This window comes from Plecotus auritus, assembly GCF_963455305.1.
Source record: "Plecotus auritus genome assembly, chromosome: 5".
Taxonomy (NCBI): domain Eukaryota; kingdom Metazoa; phylum Chordata; class Mammalia; order Chiroptera; family Vespertilionidae; genus Plecotus; species Plecotus auritus.
In genome coordinates, this window is record NC_137776.1 from 168892248 (window position 1) to 168919903 (window position 27656).

Sequence of the window (27656 nt, forward strand, 5' to 3'; positions counted from 1 at the left end):
TAAGCTCATTTCACTGTTTCATTCCATTCCACAGTAGTCCTTTTAGATATAATCTCCATCATATTGGTAAGACAAAGGCTCACAAAATTTAAATCACTGGCTCCAGTTAACACAGCAAGAAAAGTCACTGTGCTAGAATTTCAGCTCAAGACACTTTTCACTCCACAATCGATGATTTTTAATCTTTTAAATTAGAGAATTTTCCCAAACATATAAAAAAATAGAAAAAAATGTTATGAATCCCTCTGTACACACCACTCAGCTTCAATCAACAATGATAAATCCACAGCCAACTTGGTTCCCTGAATTCCTTGCTATATGATCAAAAAAGTGGAACAAAATTTACTCCTTATGAGCAGAAAAGCAGAACTCTACACACAGGAGTAGTTTGGAAAGCCCTCATGAGGTCTGCTTTGGTTAAACTCTCCTCCTCCCCACCAGCTGACCACCCAGGCTTCATGTGAAACCCCAGGGGATGGAATACTCAATGCCTGCTCTATTCCTACACTCAGGATGTGTGAGGCCTGATTCAAAGGAAAACTGCATGCAGAGAACTCAATTTACTAAGTGTGCTTTAATTACAGAAAAGGAAAAGTTTCCACTAAGCCTCCAAGGAGTTTGGGGGGTCCAGAGGAACAAGTTCAGAATAGGAGATCAAATTTACACATAATCACTAAAATCTAATCTCCACAAGGGTAGGGATCTTTGTTGATTTTGTTCACTGATGCTACTAAGTACCTAGAATGGTACCTAGCACATAGTGGGCACTCAATAAATACTTGCTGAACAAATGAGTTAAATGAAAGTCAGTTATAAGGATGAAATGGAAGTGTTCTGTGCACAGGGTCTTTTCATGAAGATGGGAAGAATGACGTCACCCCTGTAGCAATTACCTTTTAATGTCTGGGTGTTAATAGTACTATTATACTCATTAAGGATGTCTCATACTTTTCTGAAAATATATTTATTTTTAAAATTGAAAATCAGACAAGTTTTATCGAGTCAAATTCTCCAGAGACAAACCAGAGTTTGGATTTCAGCTTTGAGTGAAAGTTAAGCATCAGTAATCTCATGCAGAAGTATTTCCCTCTGCAGGAGGTAAAACATTCTGCTTGACTACAAGCACTCAATTCCCTGAACTGTGTTTGTACTTCTGCCATCATTTTACACCATTCCAGGGCTCTGGCAAGCAAAAAAATCCACCTCTAAAATTCAAAACTTCCAAACTGAGATGAGCGATTGTTGGGCTTGGCTTGGGGTTTATAACCAATTCGATCATTAATCATCTGTTCCCGGTTCTTGGGGTCACTGTTGAGCCCTATGGCACCTTCTCCATCACTGCCTCCTACAACATCCACATCTTCCTTTTGTTTCTTACGAGTCTGAAAGTATAAAAGTTTTAGGATTAAGGCAACATTCTTTCCATTAGCAAATATTTATTTAGCACCCACAATGTACTTGACATAGGGTAAAGGAGAGGGTTAGGGTCTATAGAACAATAAACTGAAATCCTAGGTTTGGATGGTTAGGAACGTAAGGGGTATAGCAGTCCCCCCTTATCTATGGTTTTGCTTTCGGAGGTTTCAGTTACCCATGATCGACCAAGGTCCAAAAACATTAAATGGGAAATTCCAGAAATTAGTAATTCATAAGTTTTAAACTGCATGCCGTCTGAAACATGAATTATCACTTTGTCCAGCATCTCCAGCCTGTATACGCTACCCACCTTTTAGTCACTTAGAAGCAGCCTCAATTTCAGAATGACTGTTAAAGCATCTCTCTGCATGTGTTCAAGTCACCATTATAGTGGTCTAACGCTATGTCACATTGCCTGTCAGTCATCTCACTGGATTTCATCACATAGTCATTGTATCATCTCACATTATCATCGTTAAGTATAATATTTTGAGAGAGACTACATTCACATAATTTTTACTATAGTATGTTGTTAATCTCTAAATGTGCCTAATTTATAAATTAAACTTTATCATTAGTCTTTATGTATTGGAAAAAACAGTATACATAGGGGTTCAGTACTATCCCTAGTTTCAGGCATCAGGGCGGGGAGGCGGGAGGTCTTGGAACATATTCCCCTGCAGATAAGTGAGGACTACCACATGATGATAAAAGATATACCCCATACCCAGGAGGTCACACACTAAGGAAACAGATAGACAATTACAACATAGGGTAATCTAAGCTATCACAGAGGAAAGCCACACTGCCAAAGACACAAAGAAGAGGTGAGGTATGAGGAGTGAAGGTTCAGAGCAGGAAGCTGCAATTAGATAAGCAAGAGTTGTCAGAAAAGGGGGAGAGAGAGGTGTTTCATTAAGTGTATTATTCAAGACTAGAGGCCCAGTGCACGAAATTCGTGCACAGGTAAGGTCTCTAGCAGCTGCCAACTGCCGGGGCCTCCCTTCGTTACACACCGCCCCCTGGTGGTCAGCGCATGTCATAGCGAGCAATCAAACTCCTGGTAGGTTGAACTCCGGAGGGGACACTTTGCATATTAGGCTTTTATATAGATAGAGAGATAATTGACGGAAAAATAAAGTGACTGGTAAAACAATAACCACCAGAAATTAACAGCTTGACTGACATCATGAGATTAAATGTAACACAAAGCCCAGCTGGCGTAGCTCAGTGGTTGAGCATCAACCTATGAACCAGGAGGTCACGGTTTGATTCCCGGTCAGGGCACATGCCCAGGTTGCGGGCTCCCCAGTGTGGGGTGTGCAGGAGGCAGCCAATCAATGATTCACTCTCATAATTGATGTTTCTATCTCTCTCTCCCTTCCTCTCTGAAATCAATATAAATATTTTTAAAAATATATAACACAGAAATAGGTTTTGTGCTGTCTTATCAAAAGGCTTGGGGTTTCATTTTGTTTTCAGAGAAAAGGCTTAGCTCTTAAATCATAAGTGACAGCAGAATTCACAAAATCAATGTCTCAGTTTGACCATTTTAAAAAAGAGATCCCATAACTACCACTATGTAACTAAAGATAATAGATGATAATGACTTTCTTTGAGATAATGAACATGTTTTATCTAGACTTCCTTACTAGAAGAATGGCTCGACTAGTCTAATCACTGGAATTACTTCCATACCTCACCACTTACTGATGAACATTTAAATAATCAAATAAGGTACTATATTATGTGTACACACACACACACACACACACACAGAGGGTGGAGCAAAAGTAGGTTTACAGTTGTATGTGATACACAGTTTATTCTTACATTATTTATTAATTATTGTATTATTTTCCATATGAACTGTAAACCTACTTTTGCCCCACCCTGTATATATAGATAAATATCATGATTTCTCTGTGTTACTCTCTAGTTAGTCTGCCCTATCAATAAGAAACATTAGGAAGTTCTCCCCAAATAACTTTTTGACCACAGTTCTAAAGGCAAAGGATGCTATCATTTTATAAGCCATGAGAAACTCTGAGACTATCTAAATGGAATGAAATAATTTAAAGGGCTTCCCACCATGAACAACTGCTGACTGTTTCGAATCCAGAGTCATCAAATGTAATCAAACTGATTTCAACAACAAATGAAATACTAATTTTCTTCTGGTTTCATTTTAGTTAAGAGCAAAACTATCCTTCACACCTCAATTGCTCTAGAACAGGTAAAACCCTCTGGATACTGCCTTTAGTAAAAAGACTAACTCAATAGTGAGCTGACTCTGCAGAGTCAAAGTTCAGTATGCTAGCACTTTATGGCTTAGAGAAACTAAAGTCTCTGGGATGAGGAAGAGGGAAAAGAAATCCAAGTTATCTGTCTTAATAAGACAGATACAATCTGGGAGCTGAGCCCCCTGTGATACAGATCAAAGAAGGGCAAAGTCAGAGGAAGTAACTGAGAACAGGCCAATGATCAGCATAACTATCATACCACTAGAGCAGTGGTTCTCAACCTTCCTAATGCCGAGACCTTTTAATACAGTTCCTCATGTTGTGGTGACCCCCAACCATAAAATTGTTTTCGTTGCTACTTCGTAACTGTAATTTTGCTACTGTTATGAATCGTAATGTAAATATCTGTGTTTTCCGATGGTCTTAGGCGACCCTGCTATCGGTTCCCAACCTGTGGGAACCGGTAGCGAACTGTGGTTGCGACCCACAGGTTGAGAACCGCTGCTATAGAGCCTAAGACCATCGGAAAACACAGATATTTACATTACGATTCATTAACAGTAGCAAAATTACAGTTACGAAGTAGCAACGAAAATAATTTTATGGTTGGGAGTCACCACAACATGAGGAACTGTATTAAAGGGTCGTAGCATTAGGAAGGTTGAGAACCACTGCACTAGAGGCTCAGTGCACGAAATCGTGTACTCGGGAGGGGTCCCTCAGCCCAGCCTGTGCCCTCTCGCAGTCTAGGATCCCTGTGGGGAGCGGGCCTAAGCTGGCAGTCGGGCATCCTAATGCTGCCACAGAGACGGGAGAGGCTCCCACCACCGCCACTGCACTCGCCAGCCATGAACCTAGCTCAGGGGTGGGCAAACTTTTTGACTCGAGGGCCACAATGGGTTCTTAAACTGGACCGGAGGGCCGGAACAAAAGCATGGATGGAGTGTTTGTGTGAACTAATATAAATTCAAAGTAAAGGAGCGGAGGGGAGAGCAAGAGAACCCTCCACTCTTTTGGCTCCGCAGGCCGGATAGAACAGCTGAACAGGCCGGATCCGGTCCACGGGCCGTAGTTTGCCCACGGCTGGCCTAGCTTCTGGCTGAGCAGCGCTCCCCCTGTGGGAGCACACTGACCACCAGGGGGCAGTTCCTGCATTGAGCGTCTGCCCCCTGGTGGTCAGTGCACATTACAGCAACTGGTCATTCTGCCGTTTGGTCGATTTGCATATTAGCCTTTTATAACATAGGATTATCTCCCCTAACACAATTACCAATAATTCCTTAATGTAATCTAATACCCAGAAATAAAATTTTAAGTGTTAAAAAAAAAGGAAGCATATACAATACATAGTAAAGCCACCACATTCATGGACGTGTATAAGATATAATGTCCTCTCCCATATAGTACAAAATATCTACTGAAATAGCCAATGAAAATACACTTATATTGAGCACTTCTTTGGGCCTGGTATTACAGGGGACAGATGCAGAGAAGAATATACTCATTCCTGCCTTCAAGGAGCATATGGCCTAGAGGAGGGAAACAGAAAAACAGATAATTATGACAGTGGTAGTACCTACTAGTAAGAGAGAGGTCAACACAGGAGGAAGAGGTTGAACCTAACCCTGCTGGGGTAGGTAGTAAAGAAAGACTTCTAGAAGGAGCTGAGTCAAAGGATGAATAGAAGCCCAGCTGGCATGGCTCAGTGGTTGCGTGTTGACCTATGAACCAGGAGGCCACTGTTCAATTCCTGGTCAGGACACATGCCTGGATTGCAGGCTCGATCCCCAGTAGGGGACGTGCAGGAGGAGTCGATCGATGATTCTCTCTCATCATTGATGTTTCTATTTCTCTCTCCCTCTCCCTTTCTCTCTGAAATAAATAAAAAAATATAAACTTTTTTTAAAAAGTAAAGATGTTTTTTTAAAAAATGAGTTCGCTCTGCAAAGAAAGGTAAAGGGCACTTCAGAGTGTGCATAGGCACTAAGAGTAAAGTTAAATATAACTCAGCAGTGAAAGATAAAGTGGAGAGATGAGCAAGGGCATTGTATGCCATCCTAAGGAGTCTGGACTTTATTCTGAAGGCCACTGAAGAATTTAAGTCTTATTAATGCACATCTAATACTGTGGGGTAAGGTTACACTTAAAAATACATACTGAGCCCAGCAGTTATGGGTTCAATTCCCAGGCAGGGCACATGCCCAAGGTTGCCGGCTTGATCCCAGTAGCAGACATGCAGGAGACAGGCTATCAATGTTTCTCTCTCATTGATGTTTCTCTCTCATCGATGTTTCTCTCTCTCTATCCCACTCCCTTCTTCTCTCTCTAAAAATCAAGGAAAACATATTTAAAAAATACATATTGAGCTCCAACTATGTACTAGATCCTGGGAACTCAACAGTGAAAAAGATAGACATGATTTCTACAATCAAGGTTCCTAATGCAAATGGTTTTACAACAAACAAATCATTGTAAATTATAATAAGTGCTACAAAATCAAAGAATAACGTGCTTTGAGAGACCCTAATGAGATGGAGCCAGCATAGCTAGGAACGGCACACCTAAGTTGGACAAGGTCAGAAGAGGCCTCACAGACTGAGGAAGTGACATTTAAACAGAGACATGAAGAAAGGGGGTGCACTGGGGCAGAGGGAAATAACATGTGCAAAGGCCATGACTGATAAACGGTTTTGCATGTTCAAGGAAATGTAAGAAAGCCAGTGTGACTGGGGTACAGAGGGCAAAGGAACACGTTGCAGGAAGTGAAACCTGAGAGAGGCTAAAACATATAAAATCTTATAGGCCATAAAGAATTGAGATTTTATTTTTAGTGTAGCAAACTATTGAAGAGTCTTAAGCAGGGGAATGACATGATCTTAACATTTTTAAAAATCATTCTAGCTACCTGATGGAGTATGAATTAAGAGACAAAAAATAAAAATAGAAAAACCACTTAGGATGCTACTGAAACTGTACACAGAGAGTTGGTTACTTGAAGTAAGGAGAGATAAAAAGGTATAGGTAGGTTCTAGAAATATTCTGGAGGTAGAATTAAAGGGTTTACAGACAAATTATATATAAAGGATGGGGAAAAGGGAGAACTCAAGAGTGACTCCTAGGGTTCTGGCTTGAGCAAATACAGAGGTACTGAGATGCGGAACACTGAAGTGAAACTAGCTTGAGAAAGACTGGAGGTTTTTTTGTTTTAACATGCTAAGTATAATGGGCTAATGAACCCTAAAGCTATCAGGTTCTAATCCCAGGAATCTATAAATGTTGTCTTACATGGAAAAAGGATCTCTGTAGGTATAATTAAGGATCTTGAGATGAAGGCACTATCCTGGATTATCTGAATAAGCCCTAAATGCTATCACAAGTATCCTTGTAAGAGGGCAAAGGAAGATTTCACAGACAGAGTAGGAGAAGACAGTGTGATCACAGAATCAGAGATCTTAATGATGCAGCCACAAGTCAAGCAATGCCAGTGACACCAGAAGCTGGAAGAGTCAGGAACAGATTCTCCCCTAGGGCCTCTGCAGAGAGCACGGTCTTGCTGAAACATTGATTTTAGTGGAGACAGATTTCAGATTTCTGGCCTATAGCACTGTGACAAAGTAAATTTCTGTTGTCTTAAACCACCAAGTTTGTGGTAATTTGTTACAGCGGCCACAGGAAACTATTACATTGAATTGGAGGTGCCTGTAAAAGCATACAAATAAGCTGTTGATATGAGAGTCTGGAGTTCAAAAGTCAGAGTTATTGTTTCAAATATTCCTAAGGGTTTGAAAGTTATACACTCACCTCCAAGTCCTTCCGAATGCTTTCAAACTCTTCAATGTCGTCAAGCTTCAGCTCTAGGCGGGTTGGTTTTCGTCGCAACATCCTGAAGTCAACACTAAGGGCCAGACCCAGTTAACTATTAGCTGTTAAAAATGGCAGAGAGGAGGAAAAACTGGAGGGGATAAATTTCAGCTGGGAATATAAGATCAATTTGTAAGCATGCACACTAAACTGAATGGCAATGCAAAAGACTCATTTGGATTCACACACTTCTAAGTCTCTAGGTGTCTGAACATACATTTTTCTGTTTGTTTATTTATTTTTTTAAATCTTTATTGTTGAAAGTATCACATGTCTCCTTTTTCCCACCATTGACTCCTTCTAGCCCAACCCCACCTCCCACCCCAGGCCTTCATCATCCTATTGGCTGTATCCATGGGTTATGCATATTTGCATAGAAGTTCTTTGGTTGATCTCTTCCTACCCACCCCAGCCTTCTGAGATTCGACAGTCTGTTCCATGCTTTTATGTCTCTGGATCTATTTTATTCATCAGTTTATTTTGTTCATTAGATTCCACATAGGAGTGAAATCAGTGATACTTGTCTTTCTCTGACTGGCTTATTTCGCTTAGTATAATATTCTCCATCTCTCTCCATGCTGTCTCAACACACATTTTTATTATAAGATGGAGATCCACAACTCTTTAATTCCAAAACACTCTTCAGGAACTTAAAATAGCAAGCTGCCTATATAAGAATTCTAGGCAACAGTCACTTTAATCTCATGCTCCAGTTACATTCAAAGGTATTTTCTAGCTAGCAGAATAACATTCAAATACCACATCTTAATTCAGCAGTGTTAGTGGGAGAATACACAAGTCATTAAATTTGATCAACTCTACATGAGAATTGTGAGAGGTCTGTGATCACTCCTGAATACTAAAATCAGTTTACCAAATCTCCCTCTAACTCACCAATTCACAGAGTTATCCTCAGGGTCTAAACAGATCCTAAATAGATAGGTCATTCATTAAACAAACACTTTCAGCTGCAGTTAAAAGTCACAGTCACAGTCTGTGGAGAAAACAAACGCGTAAACAGAAATCTGCATAGTGTACTAAGAATGTTGATGAGGATAATGCAATGGCATCACATAGGCCCAATCCACTCCGGGTTAAGTGTAGGGTTGACAGTGACATGGAGGACTTCCTGGAGGAGATGGTGTCTTAGTTAACTTGGGAAGGGCAGACAAAGAAGGAGGATTAAGGGCATTCTAGGCAGAGAGAACAAGGACCCAAGGGGTTCAAGCGAACACTCCAGTCTGAAACCCAAGGTAGTGCTTATGCTAACAAAAAAACATTTTTTGGAGAAAAAAATAAAACTCCCCACTGAGTTTAAAATCTATTGATGGCATCACCTTTATATTTTCCACAACATCCAATAGGGTATATCTATGATAATCAGGCAGTAATGTTTTGCTGAATAAACCAGAGATCCAAATAAAGTGAAATGATTTTTCCTTGAGCATTGTGCTATACTTTTCCATTCTCATTCCTTACATTTTTAATTTAAAACAAAATCCCTGTGATGCTAGCAAAATTATCGCTGTTTTACAGATGAAGTCAACGCTGTTAAATTTGGTAAGCCTCCCATAAAAATTACACAGAGGTTACATGGTGAGGATTAAATGAGAATGAGTACATGAAAACTTTTTTATTTATAAATTGTTATTGCATGTATCTAGTATGTAGCTAATGGCTGTGAAGTATACAAAAAAATGTTTCCTTCTCCCTCATGAAAATTGGGGTACAGGTGATAATCTATAATAATAAAAGTGTAATATGCAAATTGACTGAATGACTGTACAGCAGAACAACCTTCGGGACGACCATGCCATGACACGCATAGGCGCCAGGCCAGCCAAGGCAGGTACAATGCGATTGGTCAGGGAGCCCCACCATCGCCCCATGATTGCCCTGCAGAGGGAGGCCCAGGCCACCAGTCAGTGGGGCAATCAATCCAGGGGGAAGTGGGGGGTGGCAGCAGACCCAGGCAGCGCCAGGCCAAGGCAGATGGGGGCAGCCAGAGGGGAGGAAGGCCCAGCCTTGCACGAATTTCCTGCATCGGGCCTCTAGTATCAACATAAAATACTAGCACATCTGATACTAAGTCTGATATTATCTTGATTCCAATGTAGATAAATGGCAGAGGGAGCCTAAGCTCTGGGGAGAAATGCTTAAAAGGAAAACATTGGCCCCACCAGCGTGGCTCAGAGGTTGAGGTCTCGGTTTGATTGCCAATCAGGGCACATGCCCCAGTTGCTGACTCAATCCCCAGTGTGGGTTGTGCAGGAGGCAGCTGATCAATGATTCCCTCTCATCATTGATGTTTCTATCTCTCTCTCCCTCTCCCTTCCTCTCTGAAATCAATAAAAATGTTTTTTAAAAAAACAAAGAAAAACTGCCCTAACCGGTTTGGCTCAGTGGATAGAGCGTTGGCCTTCGGACTGAAGGGTCCCAGGTTCGATTCCGGTCAAGGACCTGGGTTGCAGGCACATCCCCAGTAGGGGGCGTGCAGGAGGCAGCTGATAGATGTCTCTCATCGATGTTTCTAACTCTCTGTCCCTCTCTCTTCCTCTCTGTAAAAAATCAATAAAATATATTTTTAAAAAATAAAGAAAGAAAGAAAGAAAGAAAGAAAGAAAGAAAGAAAGAAAGAAAGAGAAAGAAAGAAAGGAAGAAAGAAAGAAAGAAAAACATTTCTTTGCACTCTTCTCTCTTCTGCAAATTGAAAAGCTTGCCACTGGGGAGCAGTATAGAGTGATGGGTAAAAGTGTAGGGTAAGAGAAAAGGGCAGAGCGCAGGGTGTTCTAATACCATCCACTGCTTATCTTCAACAATTAGCTTCATATTTCACTAGATCTTAATTTCCACATCGGCACTGTTATTGTATGGACTGAGTGACGTAATGCAGACTACGTTCCTGGAATATAACTTGTCATTCAGTAAACTCTCAATAAATAACAACCATTGTTACAGTAACTGTCCTTGTGGAGAGGGGCGGGAAACACCCAACATTTTGAGCATCTCCACCCTCGACATGAGGGAAAAAAAAAACTTGTCTTTTTCATCTCTGATGCCCCAGCACCCAGCCGGACACAGGGCCATGCGGAGTTGTTTGCATGTACCTGACGCCTCACTTCCATCATCTCACTCTGAACCTGAGGACAAAGACCGGGCTGAAGACAGGGAAAGCAGGCCGTGGCTCCTCCACCGGGTTTTTAGTATTTTACTTTGGCCCCAGAGGGCTCTTCGAGCTTAATCTCTCGCCGCTGCCCAAATTCTCCAGCTCAAAGGGAGCCCCTGGGAGAGAACTCCAGACACCCAGAAAGGCTCGCCTGCGGCAGGTCCAGGGCAACCCTCACCCGTCTGGGGCAAGGGTTTCCATGGCAACCTGGTCCCCGGCTCCAGGACAACGTAAAGCCGCTAGCAGAGCCAAGAAGAACGGCCCCGGAAACCCTCGATTCGCTCCGGAGTTCAGCCCGAAGCCGTGCGACTCGACGCACCTACCTCCTTTCAAGCCTGCTCTGCCCCTTCTCGGAGCCTCAGCGCCCACCAAGACTTCCGCTAAGCCACCCGGGCTACACGCCCCGGACTGCCCTGAGCCAGAGCCTATCCTCGCAGAACCTCGGCCTCCGCGTACATTTCTCGGAGGCTCTACGGGTCACACCTCTGGATGCGCCCACAATCCTTCCTTCTTTCCCACTACGATTCCCATCGTGCTCCACGGCGTCCCGGACGCTGCGTCGCTCTCGACCCACTTCCGGTCGGTGATGCAGTTCCGCTCTGCCGGGCGCGCGGTAGATTGTCTGGAAAGTAGAGCCCGGCTTTCGCGGCTCCGGAGCCCGGCATGGCTTCCACACGAGCTTCCTCCACGGTACAGATCTCAGCTCATTTTGGCAGGGAGCCCCGAGGGGTTTGGGGATCCCTGCGGCATGGGGCCTTCAGGGGTCGGGCTAAGTCAGTGGAGGGCTGAGGAGGAAGGCTGCGAAACTCGGTCTGGTCTCAGCGGGGCTTCATTTTCCCGATTCCTAAGCGCTCTCATGTGCTTAAGCTCGCTTGCACCTCTTGTACAGCCGCGAACGGTAAATACGTCTTCCGACTGGTCCAGAAACGGAGCTCTGAAAGGGAGCAGCGTCCTGGCCAAGACTTACTTCTGTCAGACTTCTTCATTGTAATGAGGCCTCCTAACGTCATATGTGCTGCCTCTCGTCGGAGAACATTCCCCCTTAACATCGGGTTGGTTATTTCAGTCACCCTTTATATTTCCTCTGTGATGAGCAATAACCCTGGAAGTTTCATAAAACCCAAGAAGAGATTGCACTCCAACCAGATGAATTAAACATGTTCCAAAGCAAACCTTTGATAGGAAAATCGCCAAGAGAAATTAAGTAGTTGTATCAACCTCTTCCTGCCTGAGATGCTGAACAGCCCCTCCTCCCGCCCCATCAGTGAAGACACAACTTTTTTTTTTTTTTCTCACCCAAGGACATTTTTCCCCATTCATTTTTAGAAAGAGTGTACGGGAGGGAGGGAGGGAGAGAGAGAGATAGAAACATCGACGTGAGAGAGACACATCTACTGGTTGTCTCCCGCACTCGCCTGACTCGGGCCAGAATTTAATCTGCAACCCAGGAACTGGCCCTTGACCGGGCATCGAACCCCAGACCCTTGGGCAGGCGAACATCTACCGAAGTGCCCTCCGTTTCTTTCCTTTAGGGAGGAAATACAACTCAAGATGAGCTTTATTCTTTAGGGAAGCCTAATAAATGGCTAAGATTAAGCCTTAAATTAATCCAGGTCTTTGATTTAGCAGGCAACCAAAACTAAGGCACCTGATGACTTAGTCGCGCCTGTTGTGAAGAAACCACACATCTATTATGGAAGTTTGGAAGAGAAGGAGAGGGAGCGTCTGGCCAAAGGAGAATCTGGGATTTTGGGAAAAGAAGGACTTAAAGCAGGAATTGAAGCAGGAAATATTAACATAACCTCTGGTAAGATGCAAATTGTGAGTCCCTCTTTAGTGCTCCAATTTTCTGCAATGAATGCCTTCTTAAACTTAGATATCACTTGTTTTTTAGTGTCAACATTTTTCTGTTCTTAAACTGATAACTATAAATGGTCATACTTTGCCTACTTGGCTTAGCATCATCCAGAGAGCCTTTTGCTTAAAACCTGTTAAACAGTTTTTCTCTCGTGAATTGTTAGGTATTTTACCAGGAGTTATTCAGTGTGTACAGCTGACCCATAAACGACATATTTTTAACTGTGTGGGTCCACTTATATGTAGATTTTTCTAATAAATACTAATGTATTTTTCTTATGGTTTTCTTAATATTTTCCTTCTCTAGCCTTCTTTATTGTAAAATACAGTATATAATGCATATAACATACAAAATATGTGTTAATTGACTGTTTATGTTATGGGTAAGGCTTCCAGTCAACAATAGGCTATTTATTAGTAGTTAAATTTTGGGGAAGTTATTCTGGAGATCAAGCACAATTCTGGCATTGGTTTGGAATTACTGTGGTTCACAGTAATATCCTGTTTATAGTTTTCCATTTATTTTTCTCCCAAAATGAAATTTTAAAATCTGTTTTTATTGATTTTAGAGAGACGAAGGGAGAGAGAGAAACATTGATCGGCTGATTCCTGCATGCACCCTGACTAAGAATCAAACTGGGACCTTCTGGTGCACAGGATGATGCCCAAACAACTGATGGTGCACACCAGCCAGGGCAAAATATTTTTTAAATTATTTTAAAAATATATATAAAAATATTTATAATATTTATAATATGCTCTGGCCATTATTTGCTCGGTTGGTTGGAACGTCGTCCCATCCCGTACACCAGAAGGTTGCGAGTTTATTTCGTGGTTGGGCAAATATGGGATGTTTCTCCCTCACATCAAATCAATAAAAAAAAAAATCCTCAAGTGAGGATGAAAACAAGTGTGTGTTTGTGTGTGTGGAGATATATATATCTCCACACATATATATATATCTCCACACACACACATATATATAATTGTGGAAAAAAAATGTGGAAATGTGTGAAGTAGAAAAATCTTTAATCCTTATTAACTGAGTCTGTATCTTTCTAAGAATTTAAAACTATAAAAATATAGAATTTTTTTCCATAAATGAAGCCATGATATACAAATTATTTTGTAGCCTGTATTTTTCACTCTTAAGGATGCCTTTCTATGTCAGTAACTAGTGGCCCATTATATTTTAAAAATTAATTTGTAATGTTTGTAATATGTTCAAACAGTATAAAATGAAAAGACTTCTCTGCAGAAAGAACTTCTATCAAGTTTGTCATTGATCCTCCCACGTGTTTTTTTTTCTATACACATGTACTTTAGTGACTTTTTTTAGCCTTTTATGATGATTTAAACATAACTGCTTCACCACTATGCTTACCATTTTTTATCCAAATGCTTGTATTTGGTGTGGGTTTTTAAACTAGCTGCTAGTTTATTCAGAAAGTCTTGCAGTCAAGAAATATCATTTTCGTGGTAATTATTTCCAATTTACTACTTTCATTTGTAAGTGTCTCCATACTGAGAATGTTTTAGAGAGCAGCTTTGGCAAGTGTTAAAATAATATTTCTATTATGTCTTTTGGATAGGAGTCCTAGTTAACTCATTTGCTAAAGATGCTCCAAACTCTTTTTTATCTCATCTAAGCTATCTATACTAATAAAAGGGTAACATGCTAATTAGACCGGACAACTTCCGGAGTCCTTCCAGACATACCCACAGTGGCGGGGCCCAAGGCAGCGGTTAGGGGCGATCAGGCTGGCAGGGGAGGGCAGTTAGGGGATGATCAGGCCAGCAGGGGAGCAATTAGGGGGCGATCAAGCCAGCAGGGGAGCAGTTAGGGGCATCAGGCAGACAGGCAGGTGAGTAGTTAGGAGCCAGCAGTCCTGGATTGGGAGAGGGATGTCCCAGATTAGAGAGAGTGCAGGCCGGGCTGAGGTAGAGAGGGTACAGGCCAGGCTGAGGGAGGGCCCCCCCGCCCCAAGAAACAGTAAACTAAATAAAGTGTATAATAGATGCCCTTAACTTGAACTAAGTGCATGCACAAACTTCAAATGTAAGAAATTTTTTCATTTTCCCTATTTGAAGAAAATCTGATGATTATGCTGATGTTGCCTGTTCTTTTTTATAGGGGAAGTGTTTGAAATTGAAGAGCACATAAGTGAGCGACAGGCCGAAGTGTTAGCTGAGTTTGAGAGAAGGAAGCGAGCCCGGCAAATCAATGTTTCGACAGACGACTCAGAGGTCAAGGCTTGCCTTAGAGCCTTGGGGGAGCCTATCACACTTTTTGGAGAGGGTCCTGCTGAAAGAAGAGAAAGGTGCCCTTTCTAAATACTTTTTTCTCTTTCAACCACAGGGTTCTAGTTGCAAATTTCAGTTGTTATTTACAGCAAAAACTTTAACAGAATGTCTCAGATATTGTTAACAGAATATTTTAAGTTGTGTTTAGATAGTTTAACCCATAACCTGAGTCTAAGGCCAATTTTTACTCCACTACTAATTTTTCTTTATAAACTGAGAAGAGGGTGTCACCATGCTCTCTTTTCCTCTCCCCAATGTGGAATTTTGAGTTGGATAAACATTTGTAGTGAAACTTCGAAAATTTAGACAACAAATGCATTCCTTGTCAGTGACATAAAATAGCAATTTTCAATTCATCTCACAGCGCACATAAACTAATTACTAAAATTTTATGGCACACCAAAAATGTATTTTTTGCCAATCTGACAAAGGAAAAATAGGTATAATTTTGATTCATTCATATGAGATGGCTATTGTTGTGTTAGCTGTTGTCATTTTTATTTGACAATCTAAGGGAAAAGAGGTCAGTGCTCCTGACGAAATAGTCAGGTATTGCATGTTTTAAAAATTCTTGTGGCACACTGGTTGAAAATCGCTGATATAAAACATAATAAGTGGGTTTTGGATATTATTGAAAAGGAACACTGTCCTTAGATAATTCTCCTCTTGTAATTTTCAAGTTGCAAAGTCTCTGAGTGACAGGCTAGCTGTGTGGTTAGGAGGTCCTCTTTTTGTCTTTCTATTCACTGTCCTATTCTCCCTATCATTTTTTTTTCTTGGTTTGCATAGTTTGTGTTTTTAATAACTTTAAAACCTTTAACTTTATCTCGGATTCATTAAATATAACCAACAATGCTGGGCCTGTTTGAACTCCAAGGGAAGAAAACCACTTTTCTTACAGCCATACTAACCTGTTTGTGATTGCAAGCTTAGCATGCTTTCCTTACCTCCAGATCTTTACTTTTGTTGAACCCTCTGTCTCAGCAATCTTCTTGCATTCTTGACCTATTGACCTGACTAAATAGGTAAATACCTCCTCTATTAAGCCTTCCCTGATTCTTCCTCCAAGCCTAGGTTAGGTACTCCCATATATATAATATATTTTTATTGGTTTCAGAGAGGAAGTAAGAGGGAGAGAGAGAGAAACATCAGTGAGGAGAGAGAATCCCTGATCAGCTGCCTCCTGCACGTCCCCCACTGGGGATCGAGCCCACAACCCAGACAAGCGCCCACAACTGGAATCGAACCTGGGACCCTCCAGTCTGCAGTCCAGCGCCCTATACACGGAGCCAAACCAGCTAGGGTGGTACTTCTTTTATGTTCCCCTTAGCATCCTGTAATTACCACTGTATTAATAATTAATACAATGTTCTATAGTTCCTGTTACTTTGTCCCCCTCCCCACTTCACCCCCAAGTCTGTGCTACTTGAAATAACAAACTTTTCTTTGTCTTTGTTGTATACTTAGCACCTTAGTATCTGCCACATGTGACGTTGAATGAGGGTTGGCTGTTTGCACAGACCAGGTGGTAACTGGTGGAGCTAGTTAACTCCAAATTGATTAGGGTAATTACTTAGGGTTCATCTTAGGGTATTTTGAAGATTGAGTGAAGGAAATCACACTGGAAGTTTAGGCATGACCTCTTGAATCTCAAAGCAGGTTGCTTGGAGTTTGAATGGTGAAAGAATAGAGGAAGCTTGCTCCCTTCTTAGATGTACTTTTTCAAATTTTTATCTCAGTTCTGTTTAAATTTCAGAAAAAATCTTTTTTGTTACAGGTTAAGAAATATCCTCTCGGTGGTCGGTACCGATGCCTTAAAAAAAACTAAAAAAGATGATGAGAAATCTAAGAAGTCCAAAGAAGAGGTAAAATATGTCTTTACCTTCGTAATGTAAACATGAAGGAGATGAGGGGATAGTTTTCTCATTTTATGTTTTCAGTGGTTTGCTTTGCTAGGATTGGGGGTAGGAGGGTTGAAGACTACCGTTCAGGAATAGTGGTTGGCAATAATTTATGGTTTCTGTGTAGATATAAGTGGAAATTAGTGAGTTTCCCATTCAGGAAAGAACTATAGCATTCCTGGTGTAACTTTTAACAGGGAACCAGAAGCCATCTAACAAGACCGCACAGAAAGAAACAGTAGAAAGCACATGCCTGATTTCATCCTATTACTGAACTAAGTCACCTTTATTCTGGGCAGTTAAAATAGGGAATTGACAGCTACAAGTGGGGGCAGGAATGCTCAGACTTAATACTTCTTTTCTTAATTTAACTTCCAGTATCAGCAAACCTGGTACCATGAAGGACCACACACCCTGAAGGTGGCTAGACTATGGATTGCTAATTACTCACTGCCCAGGTGAGGAGAGCCTTTGTAAGGAGAAAGAAGATTATTCTTGTTTCCTCTCAGGGACGGAGGACCTGCTTTAAAATGACTGGTTATTAAATGAAATTGAGTGTAAGATACTTGTGTAAACCCCTCGTGTAAAACCCATTTACTCTCATGATGGTAATGTTGTTTGCATATCATAGGGCAATGAAACGCTTGGAAGAGGCCCGTCTCCATAAAGAGATTCCTGAAACAACTAGGACCTCCCAGATGCAAGAGCTGCACAAATCTCTCCGGGTAAGATGCTGTCAGCAATTGTTCAATATCTTAAAGCTTCTTACATGTTTATTAGAGTCTCCCTTTTGGCCCACCTCTAAGAGGTAAAGGCAGCTAGATTTATTCCTCCCTGCTCACACTGTTGCCATCTGTTTATATGGCAGGAACCTACTGTACTTTGTACTCAGCAGAAGCCTGTGGTTCTATTCTTGAATTCTTCCCTTTAGGATGTCAAAGCTGTACTGTAGATCTCTCCATGGTTTTCTTCTTTATATTTAGCTGACAGTAGGGCCAGTGATACTAAGACTGTAAAAGACCATGTGCTGCAGTTTGAGATATGCCTTGACCCATTCATTCATCCATATAAGTATCTCCTAACCAAAAAAAAGTATAAAAGAATCTTGGATTGTATTAAAACTTGTGAAGTTGCTTTGTTATAGTGGAAAAGCCAACTCCTGTGTTAGCCTACTAATGATCATTATATGTTGTTTGTTGTTTTTTAAGTCTTTGAATAATTTCTGCAGTCAGATTGGGGATGATCGGCCTATCTCCTACTGTCACTTTAGTCCCAATTCCAAAATGCTGGCTACAGCTTGTTGGTAAGTTAAGTTTTACAGTGACTTTTTTTTTCCTAAATAAGGAATAGGTTCAGGAAAAAAGTTAGCATGTCTTAGATGTCTATTTCTATTTCACCCTCTTGCTCTGCTTCTCATGATCACACCAGACCAGAGATGCTACTACTCTACCCATTTGTTATACAGTAAGTCTTTGTGAACAGTTCTTAGTGTTCACAAGGGACCACAGAGATCATGACATGTAGCAGTATGTTCTTGACACTAGTATTTTGGAGCATGTCATGGAGTGAGCTACCTTTATTTTATTTTCTACTTACCACCATATTTGCATAAAACTCTTAGGATGTGATAACTTGTTTTGTTCTATTTAGTTATTTTTGTGGGACATGGCCCACTAGATATAAGAGGGGAAACTTCCTTACATTGTATGCACAGGAACTACTTGACTAGGCAGCAGTTGAGACCGTGGTTCAGGAGAAAGCCGAGGACCTACACAGATACCTCCACCTCTCCAAGCCTCAGTTACCTTCATTATAAAGCAGAAGTTATCATTCCTATTTTACGTACCTCACAGGTCTGTTAATAAGGATCATTTGAGATGATAGATATAAAAGTAATTGGTGGGAAATTTCCTGAAAAAGTCTTTTCAAAAATTTTTTTTAAAAGAAGTCAAAAAAGTTACGTATTTTGTAAGCAGCAAAATGCCATTCATATTTAAGGAGATAGTATCATTATTAATGCTATTATTATTGGATAACTTAATTTGTCCTATGTTCCCTCACAAATTAACCCAAAAGTTAAGGAGAATCGCAACTTGTGTGTATTAATTATAGTCCAGTAGAGGCTTCTAGTTGCATGAGAACTAAATGTAGCTTTCTTCTATAACACTTCAAATAATAAGCCTTTCATTCTTTTTATGTCTGCCACTGTAAAATTTAATGGGGGTGAAAAGAGATTGTAATGTTACCAAGGTACCTTTTCCTTCCCAGACCAACCCTGGCTGAGATGCTTTCCTTTGTATTTGATAGGAGTGGGCTTTGCAAGCTCTGGTCTGTTCCTGACTGCAACCTCCTTCACACTCTTCGAGGTGAGTTAGAATGTGTCTTTCACATTCTTAAGTCTTTTTTTGTGTTTTGCTCTTATTAATGTGCTTTAAATATTAGTTTAAATTGAAATAATTTATTTTTAAAATAGTTGAATAGTTATTTTAATACTCTATATGTCTTTATTTCCCTAATATATACCTATATTTTTCATCATACTCTGTATTTGCACATAAGTTATAAGGGGGCAGGAACCCTTTAACTTTCATCTCTTACCCTCCTTCAGGCCATAACACAAATGTAGGAGCAATTGTATTCCATCCCAAATCCACTGTTTCCTTGGACCAAAAAGATGTCAATTTGGCCTCTTGTGCTGCTGATGGTTCTGTGAAACTTTGGAGCCTTGACAGGTGAATATTACTGTTCTCTCTATACTGAAATCACTGAAATAAATAGTTGATTGGTTGGCTCTTAGGACCCGAAAATCTGACGTTTAACCCCAGAGTACTCTAAGAGTCAAGGAAACTTGTTAGGAAAATAGAATAGAGCCCAGCTAGTGTGGCTTAGTGGTTGAGCATTGACCTATGAACCAGGAAGTCACAGTTCAATTCTCGGTCAGGGCACATGCCTGCGTTGCATGCTTGGTCCCCAGTGTGGGACGTGCAGGAGGCAGCTTATCAGTGATTCTCTCTCATCATTGATGTTTCTATCTTTTCCTCTCCCTTCCTCTCTGAAATAAAAAAATACATTTTAAAAAAAATAGAGAATTTTTCTTACACCTTTTCTCATTAGAGTCATGTCAGGCTTTTTCTTGTCAACTTTAGAACTTGATTTTTGCCTCTAACAGTGGCCACCTTTTCCTGGCTCCATTACTCTGGAAAGATCCATTTACCTCCTATGCAATATATTGGCACTGAAGACATGCAGTATTCGGTAGATTGACTCAAGATAACATTCTGACAGCATGTTGGTTCTTAGCAGACAGCCACAGGGGAGGGGAAGTGAGGTCTGTCTGGCAGTATTGCTAAGGAAGTGATGTCTTCCTCCCAGTAGCATCATCCTTTACCTAGACCGTATTTTCCAATTACAACAGTTGTTTTAAATGTGTTTATGAATATTGTTTTTCAAGGAAATTTTGGGAGCATGTTGTTCGCCAAAAGACATCTGAATCCAGTTTCTTAGTTTTCTTTCTTTGGGAAAGTACATCAGGCTTTTGTAAAGAGCTAATTACTGTCTCCACTTCTTACCAGACAAGCCCTTACGTATGAGCACAGCAAGTGTTAATTGGCTTTGATAATGCTCAGCAATAGTTGTTCCCCTAGGACTTGCATTACTTCTGTGTATGCACATTGACAAAGTTCTCTTTTTAATTGTCCTCTTTAGGGCTCTTGTTTATTTTCTCTCACTGGTGTTTCAGATCTTCCTTCTGTAGTTACTGGGTAATAAGACTTAAGGGCCACCCAAAGGAAACTAAGCCTCTATGTATTTAGGAGTTCCTTTTTCTATGTGCATCCTTGAACAAGCTAAAGTTTGAGATTTATATGTAATCCACTTGCACCAAAACTGCTTGATTTTTGTAGCCTCACATCTCTATTAAAGTATGTTTTCTTCCTAGAATCTCAGTACTACCTTGGTGCAGAGAAACTATTTTGCTTATCTTTTATTTTCTCTTAATTCTAAGTGGTATAGCCTTCAGAGTTTAACAACATAGTGAATTCAGGTAGAAGGAGTGTTTCTTTTTTTAAAAAAAATATATTTTATTGATTTTTTACAGAGAGGAAAGGAGAGGGAGAGAGAGAGTTAGAAACATCAATGAGAGAGAAACATCAATCAGCTGCCTTCTGCACACCCCCTACTGGGGATGTGCCTGCAACCAAGGTACATGCCCTTGACCGGAATCGAACCTGGGACCCTTGAGTCCACAGGCCGACGCTCTATCCACTGAGCCAAACCGGTTAGGGCAGGAGTGTTTCTTAATGGTATAGGCAGTTTTGCCCTGTGGTACATGAAGTCCCAAATCTTTTAAAACCTTGGGAAGTGACAAATTCTTGTTAGACCTAAAATTTTAACAAATTACAAGTGTGTTTACAATTTGGCTTCTCAAATTATAAAAAGTTGGTGCATCTGTATGCAACTGTTAATAAATTCAATGAATATTTATTTACATGCATATAGAACAGTTTACTCACATGTATTTGATTTCTTTTCAGTGATGAACCAGTGGCAGATATTGAAGGCCATACAGTACGTGTGGCCCGTGTAATGTGGCATCCATCAGGACGTTTCTTGGGTACCACCTGGTAAGCCTTCCTATTGTTCTATCTGTACTAAAGCCCTGGTGCATGGATTCGTGCACCGGTGGGGTCCCTTGGCCTGGCCTGCGCCCTCTCACAATCCGGAACCCCTCAGGGGATGTCAGAGAGCCGGTTTTGGCCTGATCCTCGCAGGGCAGGCAGAGGGACCCCACCAGTGCATGAATCCGTGCATCGGGCCTCTAGTATGCACATAAGATCTTTGGTTAATCTCTTCTCTCCCTCCCCCCTTCCCTCTGAGATTCATCAGTCTGTTCCATGTTTCCTTGACTGTGGTTTCTGCTCCTTCGTTGAGCATCTGCCCCCTGGCAGTCATTGTGCATCATAGATACCAGATGGTCACTTAGGCTTTTATATATATAGATGGGCTATGACATCTTATTAACCCTTTATGGTTAACTGCCAAGTAAATTTTTAGAACAGAGATCTTCAAGGATTTTATTGGATGTCAGTGAGTCAAATAGAATATATTATGTAGTTAGAGGTAAGTGTATTTGCTCTTAAATTGCAGCATGCTTCTTGTTGCTAGGAAGTAACTTTTAAAGTCACTAGTTGTCCAGAAAACTAAAATTTTCACTCTTTCTTGACCAACACTAGAGGTGTGTGTGTTTTGTTTTCTTTGTGTTTGTTGTTCTGGGGTGTTGTTTTTTGTTGGGGGCAGGGTTTGTGGGGTGTTTTGCATTATAATCTCTCTGCTTACAAATTGGTCTCCCTTTCTGGTTCTGTAAGTTTAATAAAAGACTGGTTCACATTGTATGTATGAGCAGTTCCTTTTTCTTGCTGAGGAGTAATCAGTTGTATTATTGAGCCACAGTTTATTTATCCATTTTCTTATTGATGGACAGTTGGGCTGTTTCCAGGTTTTGGCTAGTCAGAATAAAGCCGCCATAACATCCGTGGACAAGACTTTTTGTAGACATGCTTTTCTTTTCTTTCTCTTAAATAAATACCTACAAATGCAAATGCTAGGTCATAGGGTACATTGCGTATTTAACTTTTGAAAAACTTCCAAGGGGTTTTCCCAGAATTCTTATTGCTTCACCTCCTTGCCAACAGTTGGTTTTGTCAGTCCTGTCATTCTGCCCAAAATAGCAAATGTGTAGTAAAACCTCATGGTTTTCATTTTTGTTACTTTAATGACTATTTGTTATATGCTTACTACCATTTGTAATTCTCTCTTGTGTAGTTTTCAGGTGCTTTATTCCTTTTTTAAAATGTTTGACTTTTCTTTTCTGTCTTTATTTCCATGTACATCAACAGTTCTACCACTATTTATTGGAGAGACTTTCCTTTCCCTGTTGAAATTGCTTGACACCCCTATTGAAAATCATTTGACCATATATGAGTGGGTCTATTTCTTTTCTTTCTTTTCTACTCCATTGATTTGTCTATGATTGATTTTTGTATCCCCAACATGAATATAGGGCCCAGTAAATATATCAATGCTTGATGAATGAAAGAACATAAAAGTGGAATTGGGGAAGAAAGAAGGCAACAGAGTCTTTGCTGAACCATTCTTAGGGGATTCTGTTCTTAAAATAGCCACTGAAATAGGTTTATTGGAAGTCATAATAAGACAGATATGCTTAGTTATTAAGACAATAGAGGCCCGATGCACAAAACTCATGCAAGGGCGTTGGCCCCCCCGCCGCTGCAGCAGCTGCCTCTGCCTCAGTCCCCAACCTCCACCACGGCCAGGGACCTCTGCTGCCTCTGCCTCTGTCCCTGCCCCCCACGGTTTTGTCCAGAAGGAAGGACGTCTGGAAGGATGTCTGGTCTAATTAGCATATTATGCTTTTATTATTATAGATTGCTTATGCCAGAAAATAATGTTTTATAAGTAGTTGCAGAAGCATAACTGAAGCTATGACTAATAATAATACCTTGCACATTGTAGAAACTGAATAAATAATATGCTGGCTAAATATTTGTGTGTTGTTTTTTTAGCTATGACCGCTCATGGCGCTTATGGGATTTGGAAGCTCAAGAGGAGATCCTGCATCAGGAAGGCCACAGCATGGGTGTGTATGACATTGCCTTCCATCAAGATGGCTCTTTGGCTGGCACTGGGTAAGGCTTTTTCCACATAGCCAGGGGCAGGGGCAGCTCAGTAGTCTCACCTCTTATGTATAGCTGCTTCCACTGAGAACTGGATTCACAATGTTCATTTGTAAATTATTTTATCAGGGGACTGGATGCATTTGGTCGAGTTTGGGACCTCCGTACAGGACGTTGTATCATGTTCCTAGAAGGGCACCTGAAGGAGATCTATGGAATAAATTTCTCCCCCAATGGGTAAAATAAGCTCTTTGAATGATGGGGTGAAGAGGGTTCTTGGTCAGGAAGTACTCTTTGTTTCTAACTTTGATACTGCATCTGACCCACAGCTACCACATTGCAACCGGCAGTGGTGACAACACCTGCAAAGTATGGGACCTTCGACAGCGGCGCTGCATCTATACCATCCCTGCCCATCAGAACTTAGTGACCGGTGTCAAGTTTGAGCGTAAGCTTTCCTCCTGTTTTAGAATAATGAGAAAGACAGATTGCACTTTCATGGAATGGAGGCCAGGCTGTAGCTTAACTTGGAGGTGGAACAGGAGAGAATTTCGACTCTGTTGAAGAAGCAAATTATAATTTCCTTCCCTCTACCCTACTCTCAGACAGAACTATAGCACAGCATGCTCGTTGCTAGGAAGTAAAAGACTTCATGAGTGTTTTGCTGCATCTTTTTCTCCATGGAAATCCTAAGCACCAAATCCTTAATACTATTCTGAACAGGTTGTTGAAAGAGCCAAAAACCTTAATGTTACTTGTTTCCCTAATTTTCCCTGTAGTTGTCCCTTTTTCCTGGAGACCTGGTAGAAATACAGATCAGTGTTGGTTTTTTCTGAATGTAGAAATACCTTCTTTTTTGAAATAGTATGTTCTGGAAGATTTTTGTGCTTTTCTTAAGCTCTTTTGAATACTTACATTCCTAAGCAACTCCCCTTTTTTTTTCTCTTGTAGCTATCCATGGGAATTTCTTGCTCACTGGTGCCTATGATAACACAGCCAAGATCTGGACCCATCCAGGCTGGTCCCCACTGAAGACTTTGGCTGGCCATGAAGGCAAAGTGATGGGCCTAGACATTTCTTCTGATGGGCAGCTTATAGCCACTTGCTCATATGACAGGACCTTCAAGCTCTGGATGGCTGAATAGGCACCATAGAAAAAGGACACAAACCTCAAGCTCTCCCTTAAGAGCCATTTTGTTCTATCATGTTTGTTGCCAATTACCATGTATAGACCCTCAGTAGATTGGATTTCTAAGTCGGCCCCCACTTCAAGCAGACAGCCCAGTTCCTGGGTGCTGGTGAACCCCTTTCATGCTTGAATTTTAATTTCATCTTCAAGCCCTGCCAGTAACTATGTAGACAATTGTTTTTATTGATATTTTGTTTGAATACCCTGTTGCCTTCCTCATAGCACTCAGGATTGTGGCTAGCTCCATTTGTAATTCTTGAAACTTGGCTTTCTATTACATGGTACATGCTTCAGGACTGCTTGTGACCTAGGGAGCAAGGAGGCTGGACTGCAGTCTAGGAGCCCTCGGGTAAAGAGGCACATCTCACCACATACTGGTTAAGTAATGCCTGACAGAGCGAGAACCTTTCCTCTGCCCTGAAAATGGGAGGTGAAGAGGTAGACCCACAGCGATGCTCCGAGTTACGCAGTAAAGAAGATTTTACCTCTTCCTTTGATTTCACTTGGAATAGTACCTGCCTCAGGGAGCTTCAGGAAGCTCAGAACTGAACATTTGCCTTGTTGGAAAATGTCTTCCATTTTTCTTTGATGTTTGGCATCCTTCATGTTACCCCAAAGCTAGACCATTGTGTCAAGATTCAATGAAATATTTAGAAAGCTAACATGATGTCTCTATTGTGCAAACTCCTTTTTATTCGTTATTTAAAGGATATACCCTTCATGTCAAGGTAACTCTGGAAAAAAATCCCTAAAGGGTATTACTAAACATCAACTTTGACTTTTTTCTTTATTACATATTTGCTACAGAGTAAAATCCCATTATAAAAACTATACTTCAAATAATTATTTTGCATAGTTAAGTCTTTTCTGAATCTCAGCCTTTGGTCCATCAAAGTCCCTGTTTTTTGGTTTGAGATACAACATGTGATCTCAAATATGATTACTCCAATTTCTGTCCCCTTAATCACTCTGTTAATCATTTAAAAAAATATAGAGAGGGCTATTGCATTGTGGGCCAAACTACCAGTGAACTATGCGGTATCTGGACTCTGTAACTCTTACTCATTGGCTATCCAGCTGTTGCCTTCACCTTTTTCCACCCCAAATATACAATCACTGAACTCTGAAAGTACACAGTAAATTCATACAAAAACATAGGAATTTAGAAGAAGAAAAGATTGTATATAGGGCTTGTATGATGGCTTCTCCTTGAAGTGTTGAACACACGTTACTTGCTATTCCAGAGTGGCTGAGTGTAGCTTGTCTAGCTCTATTTAAGCTGTGATTGTGTGATATGTAGCTAAATATTGTGTTTAATCTGGTTTCAGTTATAACCAAATTGTTGCATACCCTGTGTACTTGTTTAAGCTTCTGAGTTCTCAACCCTCCTCTCTGTTGGGTACTGCACTGTGGTTTAAGTATAAAGGGACATATTTCCTCTGTAGTTGGCCATGAAGAAAATTATTTTCAATACTACTTTGTAGTATGTGTAAACTAATAATGAACATTAGTGTATTAGCGCGTAGTTTGGATATAATGTGTTAAAATTTTTAGTTTTTCAAGTTTAAATTCTATCCCATTAACATTGTCTTTGGGAGTGGGGAGTCCAAGGGATTTAGAGGTGGCAACTGAGTGAAATCATTTTATCTAAGTCTTTGGCAAAACAAGTGTCTTGTGGAATATACATTTCTTCATTGGAAATGTTGTAAGAAGGGGGTTAGCTGAGGAACATAAACCGAGTGTGGCGTTTTATGATAATGGTGAGATAAATATAGCCACCACTTAACAAGATACTCTGGCTAGACATTGCGCCAGGCACATTCAGACATCTCATTTAATCCTCAGAATCTTAGGAGCTTTCTTTTTACAAACAAAACAAAGCTCAAAGAAGTCAAGTGACTTGCTCAAGGTTACCCACTTAGTAAGTGGAGGATCCCGCTCTGTCTCTGTATGACCTTAGGAAGAGATTTCATAGGGTTGTATTGACTATGTTGGCAACACTGGCCAAAGACCAGTCCAGCCAGCATGACTGGTGCATAGCTTTAACCACTCCACCTTTTATACTGCCCTTTGACAAGTCACTGCATCTCTTCCTCTGACTTCATGCCAAAGGGCCTTAATACTTTCACCACTTCTACCTCCTGAACCTATGAGGAGCCTATAGTGTTATCCAACAGGAAACTTTGCATTTTAAGATAGATGATATTTTGTTGTGCAGAACTATCTAGCATTGTAGCATGTCTGACCTCTAGAGTGCTAAAAGCCAGAAGCACAACCCACTCACTTTATTGGTATATCAGAGATAGTCCCAGACATTTCCAGAGGCCCCCTCTGAGGATGGCATTGCCTCAAGGTTAGAACTACTAAGTGTGAGAATAGGAGACATTGTAATGTTTCTCTATCTCCCCCAAAATGTACACCAATGTATTATTGGGATGGCCTATAAGCCACTTCAAGAGTATAATTCTTATTTTGACTGAAAGTCCTCCACAACTTACTGGCTGGGTGATCTTGAACCAAGTAGCTGAACTTGTGGAGCCTCAGTTTGACCTATGAGTGGGGATGAAGTTTACTTTAGAGCAGTAGGCTGTAGTGCAGAGGCAAGTGTTCCTTCCTGAACTTCCCCCAGCTCCTCTCCTGTTCCTCTTGGCTCTGAGAACATGCTGAGTTCATTGCCTGCCACAAGGTTAAGGAGCAAGGATGTATAAAGAAATGAAGTCAGTGGGGAGAGCTTGAGTCCCAGCTTCAGTGTAATTAACTTTGATGGCACAAATGGAGAGGTAGGTACTAGGCCCCTGGCGGGATACATTGGTGACTTTACAATTTTGTAATGGAGAATTTTTTTCCACTTTTTCTTCACATGTTAAGACTTTGGTTTTATTAAATGTGAAATATATGTCTTGGCTATTTTGTAATATCTTGTATATTAAGACCCCAAGAATTTGTAGCAGCTAATTCCATTAAACTAAAAAATGTTAAACTCAAACCAACTCAATTTCAGGCTTCTGAAAGCTTATTTAACAAATT

The 27656-nt window shown here is 40.8% G+C and overlaps 2 protein-coding genes across 6 annotated transcripts; one reads left to right on the top strand and one right to left on the bottom strand.

The window, feature by feature from the left end:
* Positions 1–158: 158 nt before the first annotated feature.
* CDC26 (cell division cycle 26) lies at positions 159–11225 on the bottom strand. Of its 4 annotated transcripts, none has more exons than XM_080669530.1 (4): positions 11010–11225; positions 8415–8514; positions 7461–7554; positions 159–1382 (listed from the first exon to the last, which is right to left on the bottom strand). In XM_080669530.1, exons 2-4 carry the CDS (start codon positions 8465–8467, stop codon positions 1206–1208), a joined length of 324 nt encoding a protein of 107 aa, XP_080525656.1. In that variant the 5' UTR covers positions 8468–8514; positions 11010–11225; the 3' UTR covers positions 159–1205. The 4 variants fall into 4 exon arrangements, with proteins under 4 accessions (XP_080525656.1, XP_080525657.1, XP_080525659.1 ...); XM_080669531.1 differs by having other exon boundaries at positions 563–1382; positions 7461–7582; positions 11010–11048; XM_080669533.1 differs by lacking the exon at positions 8415–8514 and having other exon boundaries at positions 563–1382; positions 11010–11213.
* On the top strand, positions 11189–27656 carry PRPF4 (pre-mRNA splicing tri-snRNP complex factor PRPF4). 2 transcript variants are annotated; one of them, XM_080669516.1, is made up of 14 exons: positions 11189–11376; positions 12316–12493; positions 14678–14864; positions 16625–16712; positions 17127–17206; positions 17380–17473; positions 17957–18051; positions 19056–19114; positions 19357–19480; positions 21281–21370; positions 23330–23452; positions 23570–23677; positions 23770–23888; positions 24392–27656. In XM_080669516.1, exons 1-14 carry the CDS (start codon positions 11350–11352, stop codon positions 24583–24585), a joined length of 1566 nt encoding a protein of 521 aa, XP_080525642.1. In that variant the 5' UTR covers positions 11189–11349; the 3' UTR covers positions 24586–27656. The 2 variants fall into 2 exon arrangements, with proteins under 2 accessions (XP_080525642.1, XP_080525641.1); XM_080669515.1 differs by having other exon boundaries at positions 11272–11376; positions 12313–12493.